At 38.2% G+C, this 22,544-nt stretch overlaps 1 protein-coding gene across 2 annotated transcripts in view; it reads right to left on the bottom strand.

Moving 5' to 3' along the window:
• The window catches only part of LOC127417299 (inositol 1,4,5-trisphosphate receptor type 2-like), a 115,937-nt gene that overhangs the window by 71,778 nt on the left and 21,615 nt on the right, over positions 1 to 22,544 (bottom strand). For both annotated transcript variants that reach the window (XM_051657225.1, XM_051657226.1), the window contains 21 exons: positions 20,897 to 21,069; positions 20,567 to 20,686; positions 20,201 to 20,383; positions 18,707 to 18,958; positions 18,442 to 18,589; positions 16,894 to 17,041; positions 15,572 to 15,759; positions 15,211 to 15,328; positions 15,030 to 15,081; positions 14,596 to 14,764; positions 13,929 to 14,096; positions 13,445 to 13,534; positions 13,083 to 13,208; positions 12,586 to 12,708; positions 12,215 to 12,415; positions 11,577 to 11,828; positions 10,400 to 10,525; positions 10,089 to 10,217; positions 9,384 to 9,504; positions 7,342 to 7,523; positions 4,730 to 4,869 (listed from right to left, as the gene is read on the bottom strand). In XM_051657225.1, coding sequence (XP_051513185.1) covers positions 4,730 to 4,869; positions 7,342 to 7,523; positions 9,384 to 9,504; positions 10,089 to 10,217; positions 10,400 to 10,525; positions 11,577 to 11,828; positions 12,215 to 12,415; positions 12,586 to 12,708; positions 13,083 to 13,208; positions 13,445 to 13,534; positions 13,929 to 14,096; positions 14,596 to 14,764; positions 15,030 to 15,081; positions 15,211 to 15,328; positions 15,572 to 15,759; positions 16,894 to 17,041; positions 18,442 to 18,589; positions 18,707 to 18,958; positions 20,201 to 20,383; positions 20,567 to 20,686; positions 20,897 to 21,069 — 3,209 coding nt within the window. The remainder of the gene's footprint in view (positions 1 to 4,729; positions 4,870 to 7,341; positions 7,524 to 9,383; positions 9,505 to 10,088; positions 10,218 to 10,399; positions 10,526 to 11,576; positions 11,829 to 12,214; positions 12,416 to 12,585; positions 12,709 to 13,082; positions 13,209 to 13,444; positions 13,535 to 13,928; positions 14,097 to 14,595; positions 14,765 to 15,029; positions 15,082 to 15,210; positions 15,329 to 15,571; positions 15,760 to 16,893; positions 17,042 to 18,441; positions 18,590 to 18,706; positions 18,959 to 20,200; positions 20,384 to 20,566; positions 20,687 to 20,896; positions 21,070 to 22,544) is intronic.

Below are 22,544 nucleotides of genomic sequence, written 5' to 3'. Positions count from 1 at the left end.
TAAAGTAATTAATTTGTTGACTAGATGCTGCAATAGTAGAGAACGGCAGTATGTTTGCCGACAAGGCTGAAAGGATGCTAACATTAAAGCGAACCTCAAGCGGTTAGAACAATGTGACAAAAATACACGCAAGTCCTACCCAAATGTTTAAATGTCACAATTGTTACCATCTATTACCATCTATTTGCATTAGTTTATATCCAGCTGGTCATGTTTATGATTCATTAGCCAGCTAAGTTGCATATTTAAAGCTAGCAGGGTTGGGGAGTAACGGAATACATGTAACGGGATTACGTATTTAAAATACAAAATATAAGTAACTGTATTCCACTACAGTTACAATTTAAATCATTGGTAATTAGAATACAGTTACATTCAAAAAGTATTTTGATTACTAAAGAGATTACTTTGCATTTTATTGTCATTTGTTTCATTTAATGTTTATACTATTCAGTTGGAAAACATTTAAACATTTAAATGATGCAATCTGAGGAGCTTTCGAACAGCAGTGAAACACTTTCTTATGATGTGCTACATTCATACAAGTTCATACTGTTGTGAGTGAAAAGGTGGATATAACATCATTGAGGAATTTTCCCTTGGGAGATTAATAGAGGAGCTACATCATGTTTCTACAGCTTAACAAGAAAACAGCTAGAAACGCTTTGACAAATGAAACATAAATCCAATAAATACACGATTACACACCTTGTCAATGTTTTTTTATGAGGTTAGGGTATTGTTACAAGAAATGCTAACCAATATAGCCTTTAACATCGTATAGAAAGCTACAACCAATATCTCTATGATGAAAATGCACGTTGGAGCATAACTTTTTTTTCTCTAGTAAGACCTTTGACATTAAAGATGTACTGCAAAAATCTTATTCTTAATGAGAATTTAAATATTATTTTTCTGTAAAAATATCAAAAAATCCTTAAAGCAAGATACATTTAAGTTAATTTTCTTACTTTATTTACTTGTTTATAGTCAAAACAAGTGAAATATTTACCAGTACTGAAGAAGTAATCCAAAGTATTTAGAATACATTACTGACTTTGAGTAATCTAATGGAATATGTTACAAATAACATTTTACAGCATGTATTCTGTAATAATTTTTAAAAGTAACCTTCCCAACCCTGAAAGCTAGTGACATGAGAAAGTAAATTAATATCTTCATGCAGCCAAGAGAAATGTTTAAACAAATCAGAAACACATCAGATTTCAATTCAATTTTTTTTATCCTCACTGTAATACGATGACTTCATATCGATCACATTCTTGCGCTGAAAAAGGCTAGACGAAGTGCGACAAATACAGCTTAACTGAAAGCAGGTGTCTCAATATGCTTTTAAAGTTCTTTTTATTTAGACACATCATCTAAAAAACAGCGCTCCTGCACAAGACGCTGAATACACAAAAACAAAGGGAAACAAAGATGTTCGTCTAGCGCACATTTACATAAAAAAAACAAATGGATGGTTGCAAAAGCATTCGGTGTGAACAGCCCCTTACAGTGGAGGTCTTTGGCCAATGAGTCTTGCTCTCTCATAAGCGTTTCTCAGATTAAGTTTTAATTAAGTTTTTTAACGCTTTGTCAGGAAAGATGTTCAACTTGGAAATGTGTGTCTCGAGATCCTCGCATTCGGTTCCAGTCTGTTGTGTTCCATCTGTTTGAACAGCCCCTGTCCTGTGCTCATAGTTTGAGCAGCTTCACCACCGAGTTCAGCCGAATATCACTGCTATCTGGGAATATTGCTACTCTACATACAACTGTACTGAATAAAAACAATGTAGTATTTCGCTGTTATTATGAAGCTTGAGGAGTAGTAGGAATCAGTGCAAGTGTAACACCATGTGAATTGTCTAATGAAGCGTTTTCCCCCCTCATTTTACTTTTGACTTAACATTTGCGAACATGGACCGACTAAAACTTTTTATTTATATATTTTATGCACATTAGTAGAAAATGAAATGCTCTTTTTTAACAGCCAGGATAGGAATGTTCCATGCAATAATATAATGGTGCAGAATGGTTTATGTATTTATTGCACCCTCTTGTGGACTAAGGAAACAACGTAAATTTAAAAATCAGCTGACTTTAAAATTTGAATATTAATTCATATATATGAACTTGTACTTTTTTTATATGAATTTATTTCATTTAAAAAAGTACAATACATTTTCATGATTCAGTCAGTACTGTTTATTTTTGGAATAAAGTTCAGCACTATTTTACTTTGAGTGTTATTTTTTTCATTCAGTATTAATTTTAAAAACTACCGGTTGATTAATCGGTTATCGTCAGGTACTACCCAACTTAGTTATCGGTAAAATCCACTATCGGCCAACCTCTAGTTATAACTTGCATCATAGGTGGAATTTTTTTTTAATGCATGACATTCAGTGCTTGCAGATTCATGCCTCAGCAAATGTCCCGCATGTCTTCACAACAGCCCCATGACAACACATCAGTCTCTCACAGCAATACTGACAACATGGATCCCAAGCATAAATATTAGAGGTAATAACTTTTCAATTATTTACAGAATTATTATTTTTACTAAGCAGGTTTGTAATTTAAAGTACAAACAGTTTCTTTGCGTTAATGTTCAGTTTTAGATGGTTTATTTAAGCTAAAGCTATCCAGCCCAGAGCAGTTTTCTCTTTATTTATATTTTTTTGGTCTATATTGTTGATTGATTCTCTACTACTAATTGATGTAATCTGTGGTTAATGAAACGAATACATTTCATGTTCTAAGTTTTATATTAACCCAAAAGCAGCATATAGTTTGTTCTGGACTTACAGTTCTTCCTGCTCTGCTGATTCGCTTTGCTCCATTGCTGAATCTCCAGCGTCACAATTTTTACCCAAGTGTCACATTTTACCCAAGTTTTGATTTTGCAGTTAAAATGCAAAAAAAAAAAAAAAAAAAAAAACACCAATACAGCACACATTTCTATTGGTTGTGTTTGCGGCGCTCAAAACCAATGAATGAATCTTATAAGCTGGTACTTTCAATGAATCTCTCCAAACGACTCTCCAACTCATGTGTTATTGGTTTGAATCAGTCTGACGAATCCTTCCACTGAACGAACTCAATGAACCACAGCAGCTGAAATATGTCTGATTCACTTACGTCTTTGCTCTGTCATGCCAAAATGAAACAAGAACTGTTCTGCACACAAAACTTAATGTAGTCATTACACCTGTTGTTAAGATAAAACCATTTATTACAAAAATGGTCTATCATTTTAATAAATTTTAACTTCACTGAAGTCCTTCACGCGTCTTTTGTAAGTCAGCATTTAACCATATAAGCATGTCAATTCTTACAAGCCTGCTGTGCAGCTAGTTTTTCCTCACTGTTGACGCTCCACTCATATTTCATATAATTTCAACTTTGTACCCATTGCCACCGAGCTTTTGAAGTGTCAGCTAATGATCACCGGACCGTTCGGATGAATTATATTTATATTGGAAGTGCGACCACTGAAAGCAGAAGATAAGCTTTTTATGGAGTTCAATGCAGCACTGGACGACCTGACACAAATCAAGTGCATTCCAAATCTAAAGTGAAAAGACAGACTGCCAACTGATTAATAGTAAATGAGTAAATGATATGATAATTGTGGGTAAGAAACAGATTTTTAACAGTAAATCCACAATTTTACTTACGCTATCAACCACCTACTGGTCTGAGCTGGTCAAACGTGAAGATTTATCGTAAAAAAGGACTTATGGGGGGTTATCACGTTGGGTTAACCTCCTCATGGTCACTATAATGTGGTTCTTGATCTCGGTGGGGCGCGTGGTGAGTTGTGTGTGGATGCCGCAGAGAATAGCGTGATTCTCCACACACGCTAGCTCTCCGCGGTAATGCGCTCAACAAGCCACGTGATAAGATCCACGGACTGACGGTCTCAGATGCGGAGGCAACTGAGATTCGTCCTCCGCCACCCAGATTGAGTCACTATGCCACCACGAGGCGCATTGGGAATTGGACATGCAAAAAAAAAAAAAAAGGACTTAAATTTTGACATATTACCATAATGAAGCCACACATATTATATCACTCCAGAAGACATGGATTTAACCACTGGAGTCATGGATTACTTTATGCCTCCATTATATAATTTTTGGACCTTCAAAGTTCTGGTCACCATCCACTTGCACTGTGAGGAGCTACAGAGCTAAGATATTCTTCTAAAAATCTTTATTTGTGTTTTACAGAAGAAAGAAAGTCATACACATCTGGGATGGCATGAGGGTGAGTAAATGATTGAAATTATTAATTTATATTTTGGGTGAACTGTCCCTTTAATTGTTGAGAAAAGGGAAAACAGAAGTATGTGATTATAAAACTACAGGAAATGGGTTTTATGCCTTAGCCATGTAGACTTACACAGGCAAAGCTGTTACACAGAGTGTTGCTGTGATTTTAGACGTATAGCTTGCAGCAACAGACTCAGGAAATTGCTTATATAAGAATTGGTGAACCTCAAGCAAATTCAGAGGAAAAAGTTCTCAGAATGTATATGATGCTGCTGGTAATCTAATCAATTGTACAGGTATACAAACAGTAAAGACAGTTCATGACGTATATTGTTTTGTTTGCATTTATTGATAACACTCCCTTGGTGGACTAGCAATTGGACTAGTTTAATATATTCATTGCAGATGACGCACAGTTTTAATTTGTTTGATGTGGGTGTGTGTCTCACTTGGACATGAAGGCTCCATTCTCACTGAGTTGTGCTGACTGGGGAAACAGCAATTCTGGGCTGTGTAGCACGTCTACTAATACGGAGAACTCAGCCTGTACCTGTGGACTGAACTGCTCCTCTAGATAGGCAATGACTCCCTAGAAACAAACACACACATTATCTGATCACACATCAATTCAAAAGATGTTTTGAATACCATTCACATAAAGGTATTTACCAATTTAGTATATAGTAGCTTAGCATTGATAGTAAATTGATAGTAAAAACGATGTTTGCCTTAGCAAGCACCACTAAATAATAATATATATAAATGCATTTATTTACAAAACCAGGAGCTGGTAGAATTACTTTCTATGACAGGACTAGTCAACTGGCAGCCCCTGGGCCAAATCCTGCCTGCCAATAATCTTTATCCGGCCCTCCGACTGATTTTTGAAATACCAGAGCATTCTCTGCACACAACCAGAGTCTTTCTAGCAAGACAGTCCACTGTCGGCCATCTTTAGAACGTTCTCGGGAGGCTATTTCCAGTCATGTCAGTGCAGCTCCTATCTACTTGAATGGAGAAAGACCAAAATCTCCAAAATGGTTGGACAAGATTACTCTCAAAAGAACATTTCAAATCAGCATTAAAATCTGACAATATTGGTATCATAAATTGTGATTCTTTACCTCATATTACACTAAAAAACCGAAATTTTCCCGGCTTGTATAGCTAATGCGCATGCACGTTCTTGAGTTGATTGACAGGCAATGTCTGTTTCTAAAAGGTGATTGGCTTTTTTAACTGTAAGTCGGGACTTCCTTTCTACATCCGTTGACCACTGGCACTAAGAGCTCCTTGGTTGGGCGTTCCAATTTCTCCCATTCATTTAAATAGAAGTGGCCCATCTCTGCTAAATAACCTCTGGTGCAACAGCATCAGTGGTCATCAGTTGTCCAGAACGGAGCGCGCGTTTAAGCTTTTCTGGCGATAGTTTAGTTACACTGCTTTGCAAAACATGGATCGCACCATTTATGTGAGCATTTGATAGTGACTTTTTTTTTTACTCCCCAATTTGGAATGCCCAATTCCCAATGCGCTCTAAGTCCTTGTGGTGGCGTAATGACTCGCCTCAATCCAAGTGGCGGAGGACGAATCTCAGTTGCCTCCACATCTGAGACCGTGAATCCACGCATCTTATCACATGTCTTGTTGAGCACGTTACCGCAGTGACATAGCGCATGTGGAGGCTTCACGCTATTCTCCTCGGCAACCACGTACAACTCACCACGTGCCCCACCGAGAGCGAGAACCACATTATGGCGACCATGAGGAGGTTACCCCATGTGACTCTACCCTCCCTAGCAACCGGGCCAGTTTGGTTGCTTAGGAGACTTGGCTGGAGTCACTCAGCACACCCTGGATTCAAACTCGCGACTCCAGGGGTGGCAGTCATCGTCTTTACTCGCTGAGCTACCCAGGCTCCCGATAGCGTCTTTTTCAATCAAATGTATTTAAATAAATTGCTTAGTTGTGTGGAGTGCAGTCAAATCTACAGATGTAAAAAATGATCACCGCAGTTGTTACAGAAATGCTGTCAGCAGCACATATGCACATTTTAGGCAACAAAAGAGAAATCGATGATAAAAACCGAACGTTCAAAGAAACTGTGCTGAAATGTTGGCTTTTTATTTACTATTCTTGAAGTGTCAAAGGGGCGTGTCTCATCTATTCAGGGTCTTTAGGGCTCAAAAAAACAGTGATAATGTGAAACTGAACCTGAAAATATCCTGATAATATCTGGTTGTATATAAAGCTGAGTCTCAGTCATGAACAGAATAAACACTGTTTGTTCTTCTTTTACCAATTATTATCTGCACAAAAATGTTGCTCCTGCACTGGTTGTTGTGTGCAAATTCACAATATTTGAAGGACTAATTTTTCCCTCACTGAGTAGGATGTTACTTTATAGAGAAAATGGAAGAATATACATTTTATCTATTTATTTATTTTTTTCAAAAAGAAAATTTAATTTATAAATTCTTAAGTAAACATGACATTATAATATGACTCCTCCTCAGTTTTCATAATTTGTAAACAATAGCCCTAAAATGTTAAAATGATCATTATCTTCAGTTTAGTTTTTTTCTTCCAAGTAAAGTTGATCCAAACTTATTTGTTAGGTTAGAGTGTAAGTCATGTTTGTTCTTCAAACAGTTCTTATGAAGGAATTTATGGCCAGACCTTAAAAAATGATAATTCAATACACAGTATACCCTGTGACTACTTTAATATAAATAAATACACAGTATTAAGGGGGGTTTTTATGTAACATGTTACTTGCGATGAAAGTTCTAGCCAAGATGAATACAGAATAAATTTGACCCCCGCCAAATTTTCATATGGATAACCTGTCCCCCGCAAGAAAGTAGTTGAATAGCCCAGTTCTATGATATCACAATTTTAAGGGACCCCTGAATGTTAAAATCTCAAGGATCTCCCCTTGTGGAGTTCGAATCTGCAAACTTTTAGTTACCAGCCCAAATCTCACTGATTTTCCTTGATGAAAGCACTCAGCTAAGCCCCTTTTACAATTACAGTTTTGAATATGAAAAATCCACATTACCTGAAGCTTCTCAATGATGTTCTTGTAATCAAGGGTCCCAAAGGGCTCTTTGCGGGGGCGAGTGCGGGCTGACTTCCTCCAGTCTTTAGCTGCACGCTGCACCATGTTGGTGTGTGTCTTCTGAAACAGGGCATTGATCAAACCATCCAGGTCCACTGGAATGGGGATGGCTCGGTTCTTCGCTGGGAGGGTAACAGGGAGGACAGTGTTAAGACAGGCTACTAGGGGAGTTTACACTCAGTAATATATTTCCAGAAAAAAACATAATAGGGAATATATGCACTTTACAAAAAAGGTTCTAATTACTGTAGGTAAGAACTAACAATGAACAATATTTTTAACAGCACTTATTAATCTTGGTTAATGTTAATTGATAAAAACTCAACTGTTCATCGTTAGTTCATGTTAAAGTAATAGTTCACTAAAATTAAAAAAAAAAAAAATCATCTCATAATTTTCTCACCCTCATGCCATCCCAGATGTTTATGTCTTTCTTTCCTCTGCAGAACACAAACAAACATTTTTAGAAGAATATCTCAGCTCTGTAGGTCCATACAATGCAAGTGAATGGTGACCAAGACTTTGAAGCTCCAAAAGCATATAAAGGGAGCATAAAAGTAATCCATACAACTCCAGTGGTTAAATCCATGTCTTCAGAAGCTATATGATAGGTGCAAGTGAGAAACATATCAATATTTAAGTCCTTTTTTACTATCAATCTCCACTTTCACATTCTTCTTTTGTTTTTGTTGATTCGCATTCTTTGTCCATATCACCACCTACTGGGCAGTGAGGAGAATTTATAGTAAAAAAAAGGACTTAAATATTGCCACCCCATCATATCACTTCTGAAGATATAGATTTAACCACTGGAGTCTTATGGATTAATTTTATGCTCCCTTTATGTGCTTTTTGGAGCTTACAAATTTTGGTACCCGATCACTTGCACTGTGAGGACCTACAGAGCTGAAATATTCTTCTTGAAATCTTGGTGTTCAGCAAAGAAAGAAAGTCATACACATCTGGGATGGCATGAGGGGGAGTAAATGAGAGAATTTTCATTTTTGGGTGAACTATCCCCTCAACTAATATAGTATCTAATGTATTAACTAATGTTAAAAAAATACAATCTTTCTGTAAAGTGTTACCATAATATGCCTATTTATGACTACAGTTAGCTTTGACTTTATTAATTAGGATTTCCTAAATGGAAGATCTCCAAAAGTCCAGATTTTTGGGGATATAAGGAATTTCTGTACTTAATAAATACTCACTAAGAATCAATTGCACTCACTGTTGGCCTCGTTTATTTGCACAAGAAATTGGTTTTGTTTTAGCACCTGATTATTCAAACTATACAAATCAGATAATGGTGCAAATATGGCCACAAAATCTGTGCTGCAATTTGCATGGCTTTCAGGCTGGTTCTGAGTGCTTGGTTGTGGAGGATACAGCAGACTACTGTGATCCGGAATACTTTGTTGGGTCTGTACAGCATTGCACCACCACTCCAATCCAGGCACCAATCACAAGTAAAAAGATGTAACTTTTTGTGCAAAAATACCACACACAAAAGTGATGCACCTGGCTGGACAAATCATCCTGTGACAAACCCTAAGGTTTTTTACTGTGAGCAGTCTGGTTTTTTTCCCTTTGGACTCTGAACAAAATTGACTGACCAAAGAGATATGAGCTTTTGGTCATGTTTCCATAATCCAGAACATCAATGGCGCTACTCAACTGGCAAAACAATAAGAAACACTGGCACTGTGTATATATTTGTTTCGAATGTGGTCTGCATAGGCCTGTAGTTTGAAGTAAAATGTCCAATATCAAGAAGAAAATAAATAAATAAACAGGAAGCAGTGTTTGCTTAGTCATAGTGAAACTACTAATGTGGAACTGCAGACCAACATAGCTGATGACAGGACAAAAAGATGAAATGACTATACATCAAGACAGGCAGGCATTTATTTTGCTAACCAAAACCCTCCAGCTTTATATTTGGCTTAAGGTCTCATTGTGACAGAAAGGAAACCTACCCACATCAGCAAGGGTTTTGATGCAACCCTCAATGTTGGTCTTCTGCAGGGGGTTGAGCCAGGTGCAGTTGTAGAGTCTGCAGGCTGACTGTAACAGCTTAATGAAAATAGGTTGATGTGCCTGATACACAGAGATATAAATCTCACAGTCATACAGCATAGGCAAAACCACAATAATATAATGACTGATTCAGAAAGGAGAGATGTGGAATGATGCAGGACCCAATGATAGAAGTGAGATCCAAATCTAACAATCGCCAAGCACCAAATGCTAGCAAAAACTGGTTTTGGTGAATAAATCTAATACAGTTACTCACCAGTAACTGTTTTAGAAATGCAACATAGTACATGGTGTACATCAATCTGTAAGAATGACAGTCTGACCCTCAATGATGTATGCAAGCAATACAAATAAATGTCATATTAACTACCAACTAACGATCTAATCTGTCATCTGACTTGTGCATCTTCAAATGGCCTTTTCCTTTACCCATGTAAAAATGTTGACATGAAATCAAGACTTTGATTTCTGCACTTTCATTTCTTGTTGACAACTCTGTCTAAAATACATCAACAACTCTCTTTCAAATTTCAACTAAAGTTCGGTCACAAATGGCTGGTAAACTCCATCACCACTGGCAGGCGTGGCGTAAAGTTCCTTTTGGACCCTGTGTGAGACTCATGAATGAATGTTTCTCCCTCTACCTGCAGGTTTGAGTTGCTGACAGAGAACTGGGAGCCAAAGAAGCCCTTGACGATGGCCATGATGGTATCAGTGACGTACTTTTCCAGGCATGCGTCAGCATGCTTCCTGTTTGTTGTGCTATTGCACACCTACAACAACATGACAGTTCACATAGTTCAGAATGCTCAGCACCCACACAGCTAGCAAAAATCAGTCATAGATGATCAAAACAGGGCTGTATAACCTTGTGTACAAGTCTCAATGCAATGCCTCATAAATCCTCAGTTGTAATTGAGGAAGAGAGAGAGAGTTGGTATAGAAATGGACTCACCCTGGCCATGTCTGCGAGGAAACTGTCAAAGAGCTTCCAAATGTGATGGCTAGTGTAGATTTCCTTCATCTCCACCTCAGTGTCCACGTAGCAGTGGTTTACAAAATTTACATATGCTATTTTTATCTGTTAAAGTAAGAAAATCAAATGTCAAATAGGCAGGTAGCTGGTTTCACTTACTAAAAAAAGGTCCAGTTTTACCATGTTTTTTGGACGTATATCATGGAGTTCCATTTTTTTTTTTTTTTTGGAGTACCATATATATATATATATATATATATATATATATATATATATATATATATATATATATATATATATATATATATATATACACCCAAAATGTATTCAGACACTTAAGCCACACTTAAAAGTATAGTTCACTCAAAAATTAAAATGTTGTTATCCATGACAAAAACAAAACAAAAAATGGTGCCATCTTTGATTTGATTGCTGACTTACATTTTGGTCTGTTCATCACACAAATTGATCTCATGACTTCAGAAGACTTAGACTATAGTGCACAAGTCTTTCTTGACTACTATTATTGGTTTGTTTTTTTGTGACACATTGTAACATGCAAATCAATTTTCATGTTCTTCATTATGTCACATTATGTTTATTAAAAAAAAAGATTTATCTAAAGATGGTTATTTTACATCTTCTGCTTTAGTGTGTCAATAGCAGTCCTGCAACAGATGGTCCCCACAGAGCCCGGATCTCAACATCACTGAGTCAGTCAGGGATTACATGAAGAGACAGAAGCAATTGAGACTAAATACATAGAATTGTGGCAGGTTCTCCAAGTTGCTTGGAACAACCTATCTTCCAACAACCTTGAAAACTGTGTGCAAGTGTACCTAGGACAATTGGTGCAATTGGCATATGTTGATCACACCAAATATTGATTTAGTTGTTCTGTTTACTGCACTTTGTATGAAGTTAATTTATAAATAAAAATTATTCATGGCAATTCTTTTTTTTTTTTTTTTTTAAATCCTCACTATACAAAATTTTTCACAACTGCTAAAACTTCTGCACAGTACTATGAATAGTTTACCACTGGCAGCTGGCTTATAAAAGCAGTAATAACAAACAAACAGCTGCTCGATTTTTTTACAAGGACATGATTGAGAGAACTTTTTTACTTTCGCATCTGATTCTATTGCATAATCACCTCTGGAATGCAGTCTTCGTGAATGACCACCTTGACGATGTCATCCAGCGGCAGAAGTGAGTTGCACTTGAGCTCAGTGTCAACATTTTTGCCCTCTGTGCATGCTGCCAGCAGCTCCACCAGAGTGATGTGGTAAGCCAGAGCCCCATTCTCATCATTGCGTTCCCGCTCAGACCTCATCATATTCAGTAGCACAGGGAGGGAGGCACGGTCAATATAGAAAAGTAGCACGTCTTCCCCTCCGTTAACCAGCTACAGCCCAACACAAAAACACAGAGGAGAGACGTGATTGCTTATTTCAGCTCTATACACACTATTTCAGGGACTAAAATCATGGTTACACTGACAAGACACTTACAATGGTAGTGAATGGGGCCAGTCCATAGGCATTAAAATACATACTGTTTCAAAAGAATAGCCACGAGACATAACCATTATTAATGTGTTGTCATGACAACATAACAGTGGTGATCCCTTTAATCTGGTAAAAACCTGATTTTATCACACTAAATCATGTTAACATGTACAAAAGTTTATGCCTTGAGGCTTTCCCTTTGAAAAAGTGTGTATTTTTGCGTTTATGGCCATGCAGGGACTTAGAAATTTGGGCAATAGTTAATACAGTGTGTCCTTCTCACCTCATTCATGACTTTGCACTGACACTCCTTCACGTATTTGCCATCGGCCTTGACGATGGTCTGGAGAAAGCGCAGGTACTGCACGTGGCGGCCGTGGGTTTCGATGCAGTGCACGAAATGATGCACCACGCGGTCGCTGATTTCATTGCACAGGTGGTAGTTGTTTCTGAAGATGTAGCGCATGGTCTTTGCCTCCAAAAGCTAAGAGAAGCAGGGACAGAATCAAATGAAATATACCCAGATATTATCAATATTCACCTCAACATCAAACACCTACATCTATTATTAATTGCAAGGACATGTAATGCTGAATAACAGTTGACTTCAGTGTGTAATAATTGATCAAAATGAGACTCCCTAGTTGAACGCACTCCGGGTGTGAGGAAGAGGTTTAGATGTTTGTGCAGCAGAGTCTGGTTCTGAGGGTTATCTCTGCAGAAGTTCTGGAGAAAGGTGTGGGCCAGAGTCATGATCTCATCCATCTTCTCATCACCCTAAGGATGGAGCAGAAAAAGTTTAGAAAGATATAGATTCTTCTCCAAAGCGATTTTAAAATAGACATTGTTATACCCTCTTCTGAGGAAAGGTAAGAAATGTGTTCTTTAAAATAATGTACACTGATGATTAGTGCAGAATAAGACCAGGAATGTGTATTAAGAAAGCTCAATTTTGATTTCATGTTGATTTTAAACACAAATCAACAAACAAAAACTGAAAGGCAAATATTCATGGAGGAATGATGGAGCACGTTTGGCAGGTAAAATGATCTTATATTCTTCTGTGATTTGTCAGTACTTGGTTGTGGAATCCATCATGGATCCACATATGTGAACTCATTTACATGAGTAGTGAAGGAAAGACCACTCACCTTCTCATATGGGATCTGAAGCAGATCCAGCACCACGGTGTGAGCACCCATGTTCTTCAGGAGCCTCTGCTGTTGCATGCGACTCTTCTTAGCAGGGTAGCAGAGTTTACTGAGACTTAGCAGGATCTGTGTATCCATACACAACACACACAGAATCACAAAAAGACCTTACCTGCTACCATTAGCATTACTACATTCTGAAAATCAAGGATGTAGAAAATGCACAAAATAAACAACCTGAACAATAAAAAACATGCTGATGTGGCTCAGAAAACAAGTTGGTATGTAATGCACTTGTTATGCAAGGGGGGATGAGTTTTGGACATGTTGCTGAAAAGTGAGAATGTGACGACTGTACTCACTTCTTTTACAATCTTGTAGTTGTTGGCTTTGTTGCTGTCTATTTGAGGTTTATTGTTCCCATCCTGCACTGGACTCAAGATACTCCCTTCCTGTACACCAGAAATAAAACACCACAGTTTAGACAGGTCAGTTTTTTCCCCACTGCTCATTACTGTATTCTATATCTATATTGTTTGCTTTCTTTTATTTTTTATTTATTTTTTTTCTATATGCTCTTGCAAAGTGACCTTGATTGTATGAAAGGCACTACATAGATATATACAGAATATATAAACGAATAAACATACAAACATGTTAAATATAACAATATAAAATATTATTATTTTAATAAAAAAATATTGCTACATCAAAAAGCTTTACAAATTAAGGTCAACCATCTATTCTCTATACTTCAATTGCAATGCACTAGTGAAGCAGCAAGATTGTTGCATTATGGTATAGTAGTACGATTGCAGTTTCTTTTCCCTGCCAGTAGGGGCACACCTCCAAGTTCTGCTCTTTGTTCTGATTCTCAGTGATGTCTTCATTGCCGTAACCTCCACTCTTCTCGACCCACAGCTCTGACTTCTCTACTGTTAGACGCAACTGGTCAAGGTTTGCCTTAATCTGCTTATAGTTCTCCACGTCCTGCCCAGAAACCAGCAACTGGACCTGCAAACACAATTCAGTCATGTCTTTCTAGCTAAAATGTAGTAGTGGCTCATGTAAACACATGACATGCCTGAAGAACAATGTCATACACACAGGATTTACAACAAACCTAGAAATGAACTAGTCGACCAACAGATCCCAAAAGTGCTTGAATAAGTTTTAGAGACAGATGTACCAATTCCTTTACAATTATTACTTTACTACTATTTGAAAATGTGAAAAATAGTAATGATAAAAGAGTAGTGGTGCCCAAACATTAGACTGGTACTGTATATTCACACAGAATATTTGAAAACTGAAAGTGTACACTCTAAAATGTAGACTTTTGTTAATTGTCCCAAGTGGAAATGGTTCTCTACCAACTTGCAATAATCTCAATATGGCCAAATAGATGATGATCAATTGGCCTGACCATTATATCGGTCTACCACAAAAATGGACCAAATCTGTGCTGGTGTCCATCCATTGAAAAGAACATAGTAGTGAGTGAGAGTGAGACCTGTTTGAAGGCCTGAAGAACTTCAGCTCTCTGGCTGAAGTGTTTGAAGATGAGTTGCAGAGAGCCGGAAACCAGCGGAGGATAGTCTTGCATGATGAGGTGAATTAACACACGCAGAAACGTCTGGCCACCCTCATCATCAAGGTCCACCGTGCTCCTCTCCTTAACACTGTAAACACACAAAGACCCAAAGGCACACAAACTTATTATCATAATCACTTTATCATTGACTGATATAGCCAGTCATAACAGAAAGTATGTATAAATCTTCAAAGGCACAGCAGCAAAAAATGCCCCCTTTAATTTTAACTGTCACAGAGAGGGTGAAAAATTGACTAACGTTAAGTAACATTATATGTCTGAATATGACACCTTTAAACACCAATCACAAATCTACAAACATAAAAACACAATGCAAATTATAATTCCCTCACCTTCCAGAAAACATTTTCTCAGCTTTCTCTGCGATCTCTTCTATGTTTGGCTCTGCAAAAGTGCAACAGAAAAATTGCAAAATATACAAACACATCCAGGAAACAGCCTTTGAAAACAATGAATAAAACCTTGAACTGCATCATATGGTGGACTTGATTCATTATGTCATGAAACTCTCACCAGATATGACTGGGACATCCACTGAGACAGAACTGTCCAAAGTCTGGTCGCCAAACTCTTTTTTATAGATAGACAGCAGGTAGGTGATGCGGTAATCGAGACGTACATTCAGAATGAACTATAAAAGGAAAAGATAAAATGTTAAAAATAATTATGATTTCCATAAATAAAAAATTATGCCATCATTCATTATCAGATACTTCTTTTTTACATATTACATGGTTGTAAGTATTAAGGACACAAACTGGAGTTGTGTAAAGTGTAACTAAAAAATTTAGTTACATATGTTTCATATTTCATCTCTCTCTGTCAATCCAACATATTTGGCTGTAATTCTCAAGTGCACCCATGAGAACATCACCTGCAGAATCTCAATAATCCTGAGCTTGGTGTCCATCACCATGACATCCTCGTTGTCAGAGAGACTGATTTGCTTGCCGTGGATTGGCTGAGCATCGGGGAGACTGTGGGGTATCATTGAGCCTCTGCTCAGGACCATCTGAGTCACCATCTCACCCACACCATGGATGCTACGCATGACATTATTACCTACACAGAAAAAACAGACAGCTGTCTGTTTCTAAGTTTCTAAGCAGTTTCTAAAAGACAATCAGTCTTGTTTCTAGAGATTAAATACAAAACCAGATAGCTTTACTTGCTTCTAGAGAATGCGGTGAAACAAATTTGCTCTGTTCCAAAACCTAGTGAGCTGCCTATGGAGGCAGACAGATTTTCAATTTTGGTTGAACTATCCCTTTAATTATGCTGCCTCCTAAAAAACAAAAAAACCTAATTGTTCTCAATTCACTTGAATTCTGAAAAGTATCAATAAAAAATTGTTCTGTGTAATTAGTTCAGTTCAATTAGTTAGAATAGTTCAGTTCAGTGTATCTTACCCAATATTTGGGAGTGCTTTATATTTTGATGCTTATTAGAGTATGTCAAGGTCTTTTTAGCAAGTCAGTTCACATGTCGGCCATCTTTGGAACACTCCTGGGGAGCTATTTTTCTATGTAAACAAGCGGCATGCCAGTGCAGCTCCTATCTTCTTGAATGGGGAAAAAACACAATCTCCAAAAACATTTGGTCAAGATTATGATCAAAGAACATATTTCAAATCAACAGTAAAATCTGACTACACTGGTATCATAAATTGTGCTTCTTCACCTCAGATTACGCTAAAAAAACGAAAGTTTCCCGTCTTGCATAGCTAAGGCGCATTGACGTTCTCGAGTTGACTGACAGGCAATTTCTGTATCTAAAAGGTGATTGGCTGTTTTACCTGAAGGCGGGACTTCCTTTCTACATCTGTTGACTGTCAGACATTTTAATAGAAGTGACCCGTCTCTGCTAAATAATCTCTGGTATCACACTGTTAGCTTAGCATAGTCAATTTAGCAACATACTAATATCAAACTCTACTCAAACCATTGCAAGACGATTCTACCAAGAAGGTCACTATTTCTGTAGCACACAGAGTTGCTGCATATGTAGAACTTTCAAAATTAGATGCTAATGAGGAAGGTTAGGATGCTACCTTAGAAGGCAGCTGCCTATGAAGGCAGTAGGCCGCAAGGCAGTTAACTCGATTTTGGAACAGAGGGACTGTGAGACATCATAAAGAATGAAAATTGCCCAAAATCTGGGGGGTAAAGTAAGCTGCTCTATGCCTCAGGGTCTCACCTCCTTCAGGACTCTTGCGAAGTTTGGACAAAAATGTGAAAGTGGGCTGGACAATATCCAGGATGGCCAGCAGGGTGCGTGTGAGGCACAACAGCTCATTAAAGCTATAGAAGCCAAAGTAGACAAGGTTACGTGCCAGGTGGACCACCTGTGATATAGACAGAGACACACACACACATACACACAAAAAAAATTCAAATTCAAAGAGCTAGGAAGTAAATAATTTAGAGTTCAGTAAAGCTGATTGAGCCAATCTGCTCTTTCATCTGGACACATAACATAATATTTTAAGAAAAACCTGGCACAAAGACACAACTAAACTGTAACCAAACTACAAACATACACAAGAAAATGTGTGTGGTAATTGCATGTGCAAAAGTCACTTCCATGATGCTAGGGTCTTTAGAGTTGTTGCCAAGGCATTGCTATATGGTTGCTAAGGTGTTTCGACTGGTTTTCAGCATGTCGTTATGTAGTTGCTAAGGTGTTTTTGGTGGTTGCCAGTGCATTGCTAGGGTGTTCTGGGTGGTTTTTTACTGGTCCAAGTCAAAACAGCCCACCACAAAGCCTCTATGATATTCTGGCTTACAGATAAGCTTAGTTTTCCTGCTTCAATGCAAGTCTATGGAAGTTTTTTGCCTGCTTAATCAGGCCGTCAGGCGAAATTGAAGTCTGACAATTTCTAAAATCTCTACTCAACAAGCTGCAAAATTTGAAGGATTATTCATGTATGTATCACAGATTGTGCATGATGAGTTATGTGCCCAAGTTTAATATGTCTAAAGGTAAGAGGTTTGTTTAAAGGGATTGTTCACCCAAAAATGAAAATCCTCATGATTAACTCACCCTCCTAGCATCCCAGATGTGTATGACTTTCTTTCTTTTGCTGAACACAAATTAAGATTTTTAAAAGAATATTTCAGCTCTGTTGGTCCTCACAATTCAAGTTAATGGGTGCCAAAATTTTGAAGCTCCAAAATCCACATAAAGGGAGAATAAAAGTAATCCATATGACCCCCGTAGTTAACTCCATGTATTCAGGCACAATATGATAGGAGTGGGTGAGAAACAGATCAATATTTAAGTCTCCTCCCTGCCCAGTAGGGCGTGATATGCACAAAGAATGAGAATCGGGAAAGAGAACGTGAAAGTGAAGGAAAAAGGACTTAAATATTTCTCTCTTTCTCACCCACACCTATCATATTGCTTCAGAAGAAATGGATTTAACCACCAGAGTCGTCTGGAGTACTTGTATGTTGCCCTTATGTGGATTTTGGAGCTTCAAAATTTTGGCACCCATTCACTTGCATTGTATGGACCTACATAGCTGAAATATTCTTCTAAAAACCTTCGTTTGTGTTCAACAGATGAAAGAAACTCATACATATCTGGGATAGCATGAGGGTGAGTAAATAATGAGAGAACTTTCATTTTTGGGTGAACTAACCCTTTAAATCACTAACCCTAAGTATGTGCCACAGTAATAGTGATGCTTGCCTTAACAAGCACCACTAATAGAGTGGTACACTTCCTCTATAGTGACCTCACCTCAAGGGTCAGTTCATTCTTCTCTGTGTCTCCAAATGGGTAATTCTGACTGACCACATCTTTGAGGTATTCATCCACAAACCGCATAGTAGGGGCAAACTTCCTCTTCATCTCCTCTCTGGACATGTCTCTGAACTCATATTCATATCTGTGTATCAGATTCATATTCAGAAAAGCAAGATAACACAAAGCAGTTTTACAAATACTGTAAAACTATGTGAGTTAAAGGAATAGTTCACCCAAAAAAATCGTATGACTTTCTTACTCATTGACAGAGATCTTGGAGGGTATCTCAGTCCAGAGGCGTGCATAGCGAACAGGCACCACAGCCTCCTGTGGGTCCCGGTCCACATGCATGTGCAGCATTAGCCGACAAAATGAGGCCCGCATGTTGTAGGGAAGACAGTCATCAAACATGCAGCGTAAGATCAGATCTACCGGCAGCTGAATGGAAATCTGATTAATGGCCAGATACTGCCGGTCAAGGCACATTTTAGCGAAGAGATTAAGTTGGCACCTGCAAAAGAAGGGATTGGGCACTTCACACTGCTCTATTCACATTCATATTTATACACATACATCCAAATTAAAATTAATATTCAAAGAGGCTTGTAATGGCAAGCCAAAAACTGGCTGGAATTGATGGGATCTTATATTTACAATAAGCAGATGCTTTTATCCAAAGTGACTTACAAATGAGGAACATAAACAATTTGTCATACAAAAGCCAACAATATCAGCAGTATTTCACTGCCAGGTTTCAATAGTAGCTAGAGTAGTACAGAAGCTACAGCAGAAGAAAAAAATATTTTTTTATGCTTCACCTGTACCAATAAATTGATCAATGACTTTTTCACGACGTTTGCATGCATTTGTGATTTACTGAAAAATTGGACATCTCTATGGCTTGCAAGTTTTCTTTACTGTACACAAGGGCAATATCTAATAGAGCAGAGAAAAACTACTGTATATATATATATATATACACACACAGTACTGTGCAAAAGTTTTAGGCACTTGTGAAAAACTTTCAAAGTGAGGATTTCTTAAAAAAAAATAAATAAAGACAGTTTTTATTAATCAATTAATGTCATACAAAGTCCAGTAAACAGAAAAAGAGCTAAATAAATATTAGGTGTGAACACTTTTGCCTTCAAAACAGCACCAATTCTCCTATTTACACATAGACACAGTTTTTCTTGGTTGTTGGCAGATAAGATGTTCCAAGCTTCTTTGAGAATTCACCACAGTTCTTCTATCTGTTTAGGCTGTCTCAATTACTTCTGTCCCTTCATGTAATTCCAGACTGACTCAATGTTCAGTGGGGGGCTCTGTGAGGGCCATGCCATCTGTTGCAGGGCTTCCTGTTCTTCTATTCTATTCTATTTGCAAAAGGAATGTTTGGGAGTCTAACATTTATATTTCCTATTGACACACTAAAGTAGCAGATATAAATAACCATCTTAAGACAAATGTTTTTGTGAAACATCTTATGCGCCAAAGACTTTTGCACAGTACTGTATGCATATATATGCGTATATATATATATATATATATATATATATATATATATATATATATATATATATATATATATATATGAGAGAGAGAGAGAGAGAGAACATACTGATCTTTAGCTTGAGATTTTAATTGCCATGACTTTTCCTGTCCTGAAAAACACAATTCCCTGATATTTTCAGGTTTTCAATTACTGTGGGAACCGTGCCAGTAGTAGGTGATTATGTCAATAAACTCTCACCTGTAGTAGGTGATGATGTCAGTATCCATCTTTTGTCCATCCTTGGCGTCCTGGGCCAGGTGGCGGATGGACTTCCCATGAGGCTCTTTGTGACCATCAATCCAGTACAGCCACACCTCTTCATCATCAACATCCTCCTGCATTAGAGATGACTCCAGAGAGCTCTCCATGTGTGGGATCAGTCTATAGAAACAAATAAACTCTTCATATACCTTATCATCAATGAAAAATGACCCTGTCAACATACACATCATAATAACAGCTATAGCCAGTTATTGCAGTTTCAGTCCGTAACTATGAGACATTCTAAGTTAAAATCAGTAAGCTTATAACTCGTAAGGATGTAGCTCTCTGCTCAGCTCTTACTTGGTCTGGATGAGAATGTCTGCATTAGAGGGGTTCAGCATGAATTTGCAGATCAGCTCCTGAGTGACAGGAATTGCCATTTTGTTGGAGACACAGAGGTCAGACAAGTAATCTAGAAACCTGGGAAAACACACAAAACGTTAATGTGCACTAATGGATGTGAAAACTGTTCTTGTATCATAAACAAGAAGTGCATGTGAATGTAATCCCAAAGAGGACATGATTCTAAGTAAAACATTTTTTAAAGCACTGTGTGGTACCAAACATGCAATGGCTGCCCTTGCACTCGTTCTAATCATGTAACTGGATGTCTAAATCTCTGGGTCACACCTGGGCTCTCGGTTCCTGCGCAGAAGTTTGACAAAGGTCTCAATCTCACGTGCGGTGATGTGCTTCTCTAACAGCTTGCGGTTGTTGTGCAAGAGAGCAGTGATTGTGTCCTCTGCCAGGATCTCAAAACCAATTTGAGCTTGCATGATGGAAAATTTCTTGGCTATATACTCCTGGGAGAAAGAGGAGCAGAACACATGTATTAGTTATTGGGATGGATGGATGGATGGACGACCGATGGAGTTTAGGTGGGCATGTGGATAGATGGATGGATGGATGACCGATGGAGTTTAGGTGGGCATGTGGATGGATGGATGGATGGAGTTTAGGTGGGAATGTGGATGGATGGATGGATCGATCATGGATGGAGTTTAGGTGGGCATGTGGATGGATGGATGGAGTTTAGGTGGGCATGGATGGATGGATGGATGGATGGAGTTTAGGTGGGAATGTGGATGGATGGATGGATGGAGTTTAGGTGGGAATGTAGATGGATGGATCATGGATGGAGTTTAGGTGGGCATATGGATGGTAGGATGGATGGAGTTTAGGTGGGAATGTGAATGGATGGATGGAGTTTAGAATGTGGATGGATGGATGGATGGAGTTTAGGTGGGAATGTGGATGGATGGATGGAGTTTAGAATGTGGATGGATGGATGATGGATAGAGTTTAGATGGGCATATGGATGGATGGATGGATGGATGGTGTTTAGGTGGGCATGTGGATGGATGGATGGATGGAGTTTAAGTGGGCATGTGGATGGATGAATGGAGTTTAAGTGGGCATGTAGATGGATGTATGGATGTATGGAAAGAGTTTAGGTGGGCATGTGGATAGATGGATGGATGGATGGAGGAGTTTAGGTGGGCATGTGGATGGATGGATGGAATACAGTTGGGCATGTGAATGGATGGATGGAGTTTAGGTGAGCATGTGGATGGATGGATGGAGTTTAGGTGAACATACTGATGATTGGATGGATGGAGTTTAGGTAGGCTTATTGATGGATGAACAGATGAACGGACAGTGTAGGCTTATTGATGGATGGATGGATGGATGGATGGATGGATAGAGTTATGGTAGGCTTATTGATGGATGGGTGGATAGAGTTTAGGTAGGCTTACTGATGAATGAACAGATGGACGGATGGAGGAGAGTTTAGGTAGGCTTACTGATGTATGGACGAATAGAGTTTAGGTAGGCTTACTGATGGATGGACGGATAGACGAATAGAGTTCAGGTAGGCTTACTGATGTATGGACAGATGGACGAATAGAGTTAAGGTAGGCTTACTGATGGATGGACGGATGGACAAATAAAGTTTAGGTAGGCTTACTGATGGATGGACGGATGGACGAATAGAGTTCAGGTAGGCTTACTGATGGATGGACGGATGAACGAATAGAGTTCAGGTAGGCTTACTGATGGATGGATGGACGAATAGAGTTTAGATAAGCTTACGGATGGATGGATGGATGGACGGATAGAGTTTAGGCAAGCTTACAGATGGATGAATAGAGTTTAGGTAAGCCTACGGATGGACAGATGCACTAATAGAGTTTAGGTAAGCTTACGGATGGACGGATGGATGGATGGATGGAGTTTAGGTGGGAATGTGGATGGATGGAGTTTAGGTGGGAATGTG

The sequence above is a fragment of the Myxocyprinus asiaticus genome, chromosome 26, assembly GCF_019703515.2.
Source record: "Myxocyprinus asiaticus isolate MX2 ecotype Aquarium Trade chromosome 26, UBuf_Myxa_2, whole genome shotgun sequence".
Taxonomy (NCBI): domain Eukaryota; kingdom Metazoa; phylum Chordata; class Actinopteri; order Cypriniformes; family Catostomidae; genus Myxocyprinus; species Myxocyprinus asiaticus.
Note: the sequence above shows the minus strand (reverse complement) of the source record. Positions and strands in the feature narration are given on the sequence as shown.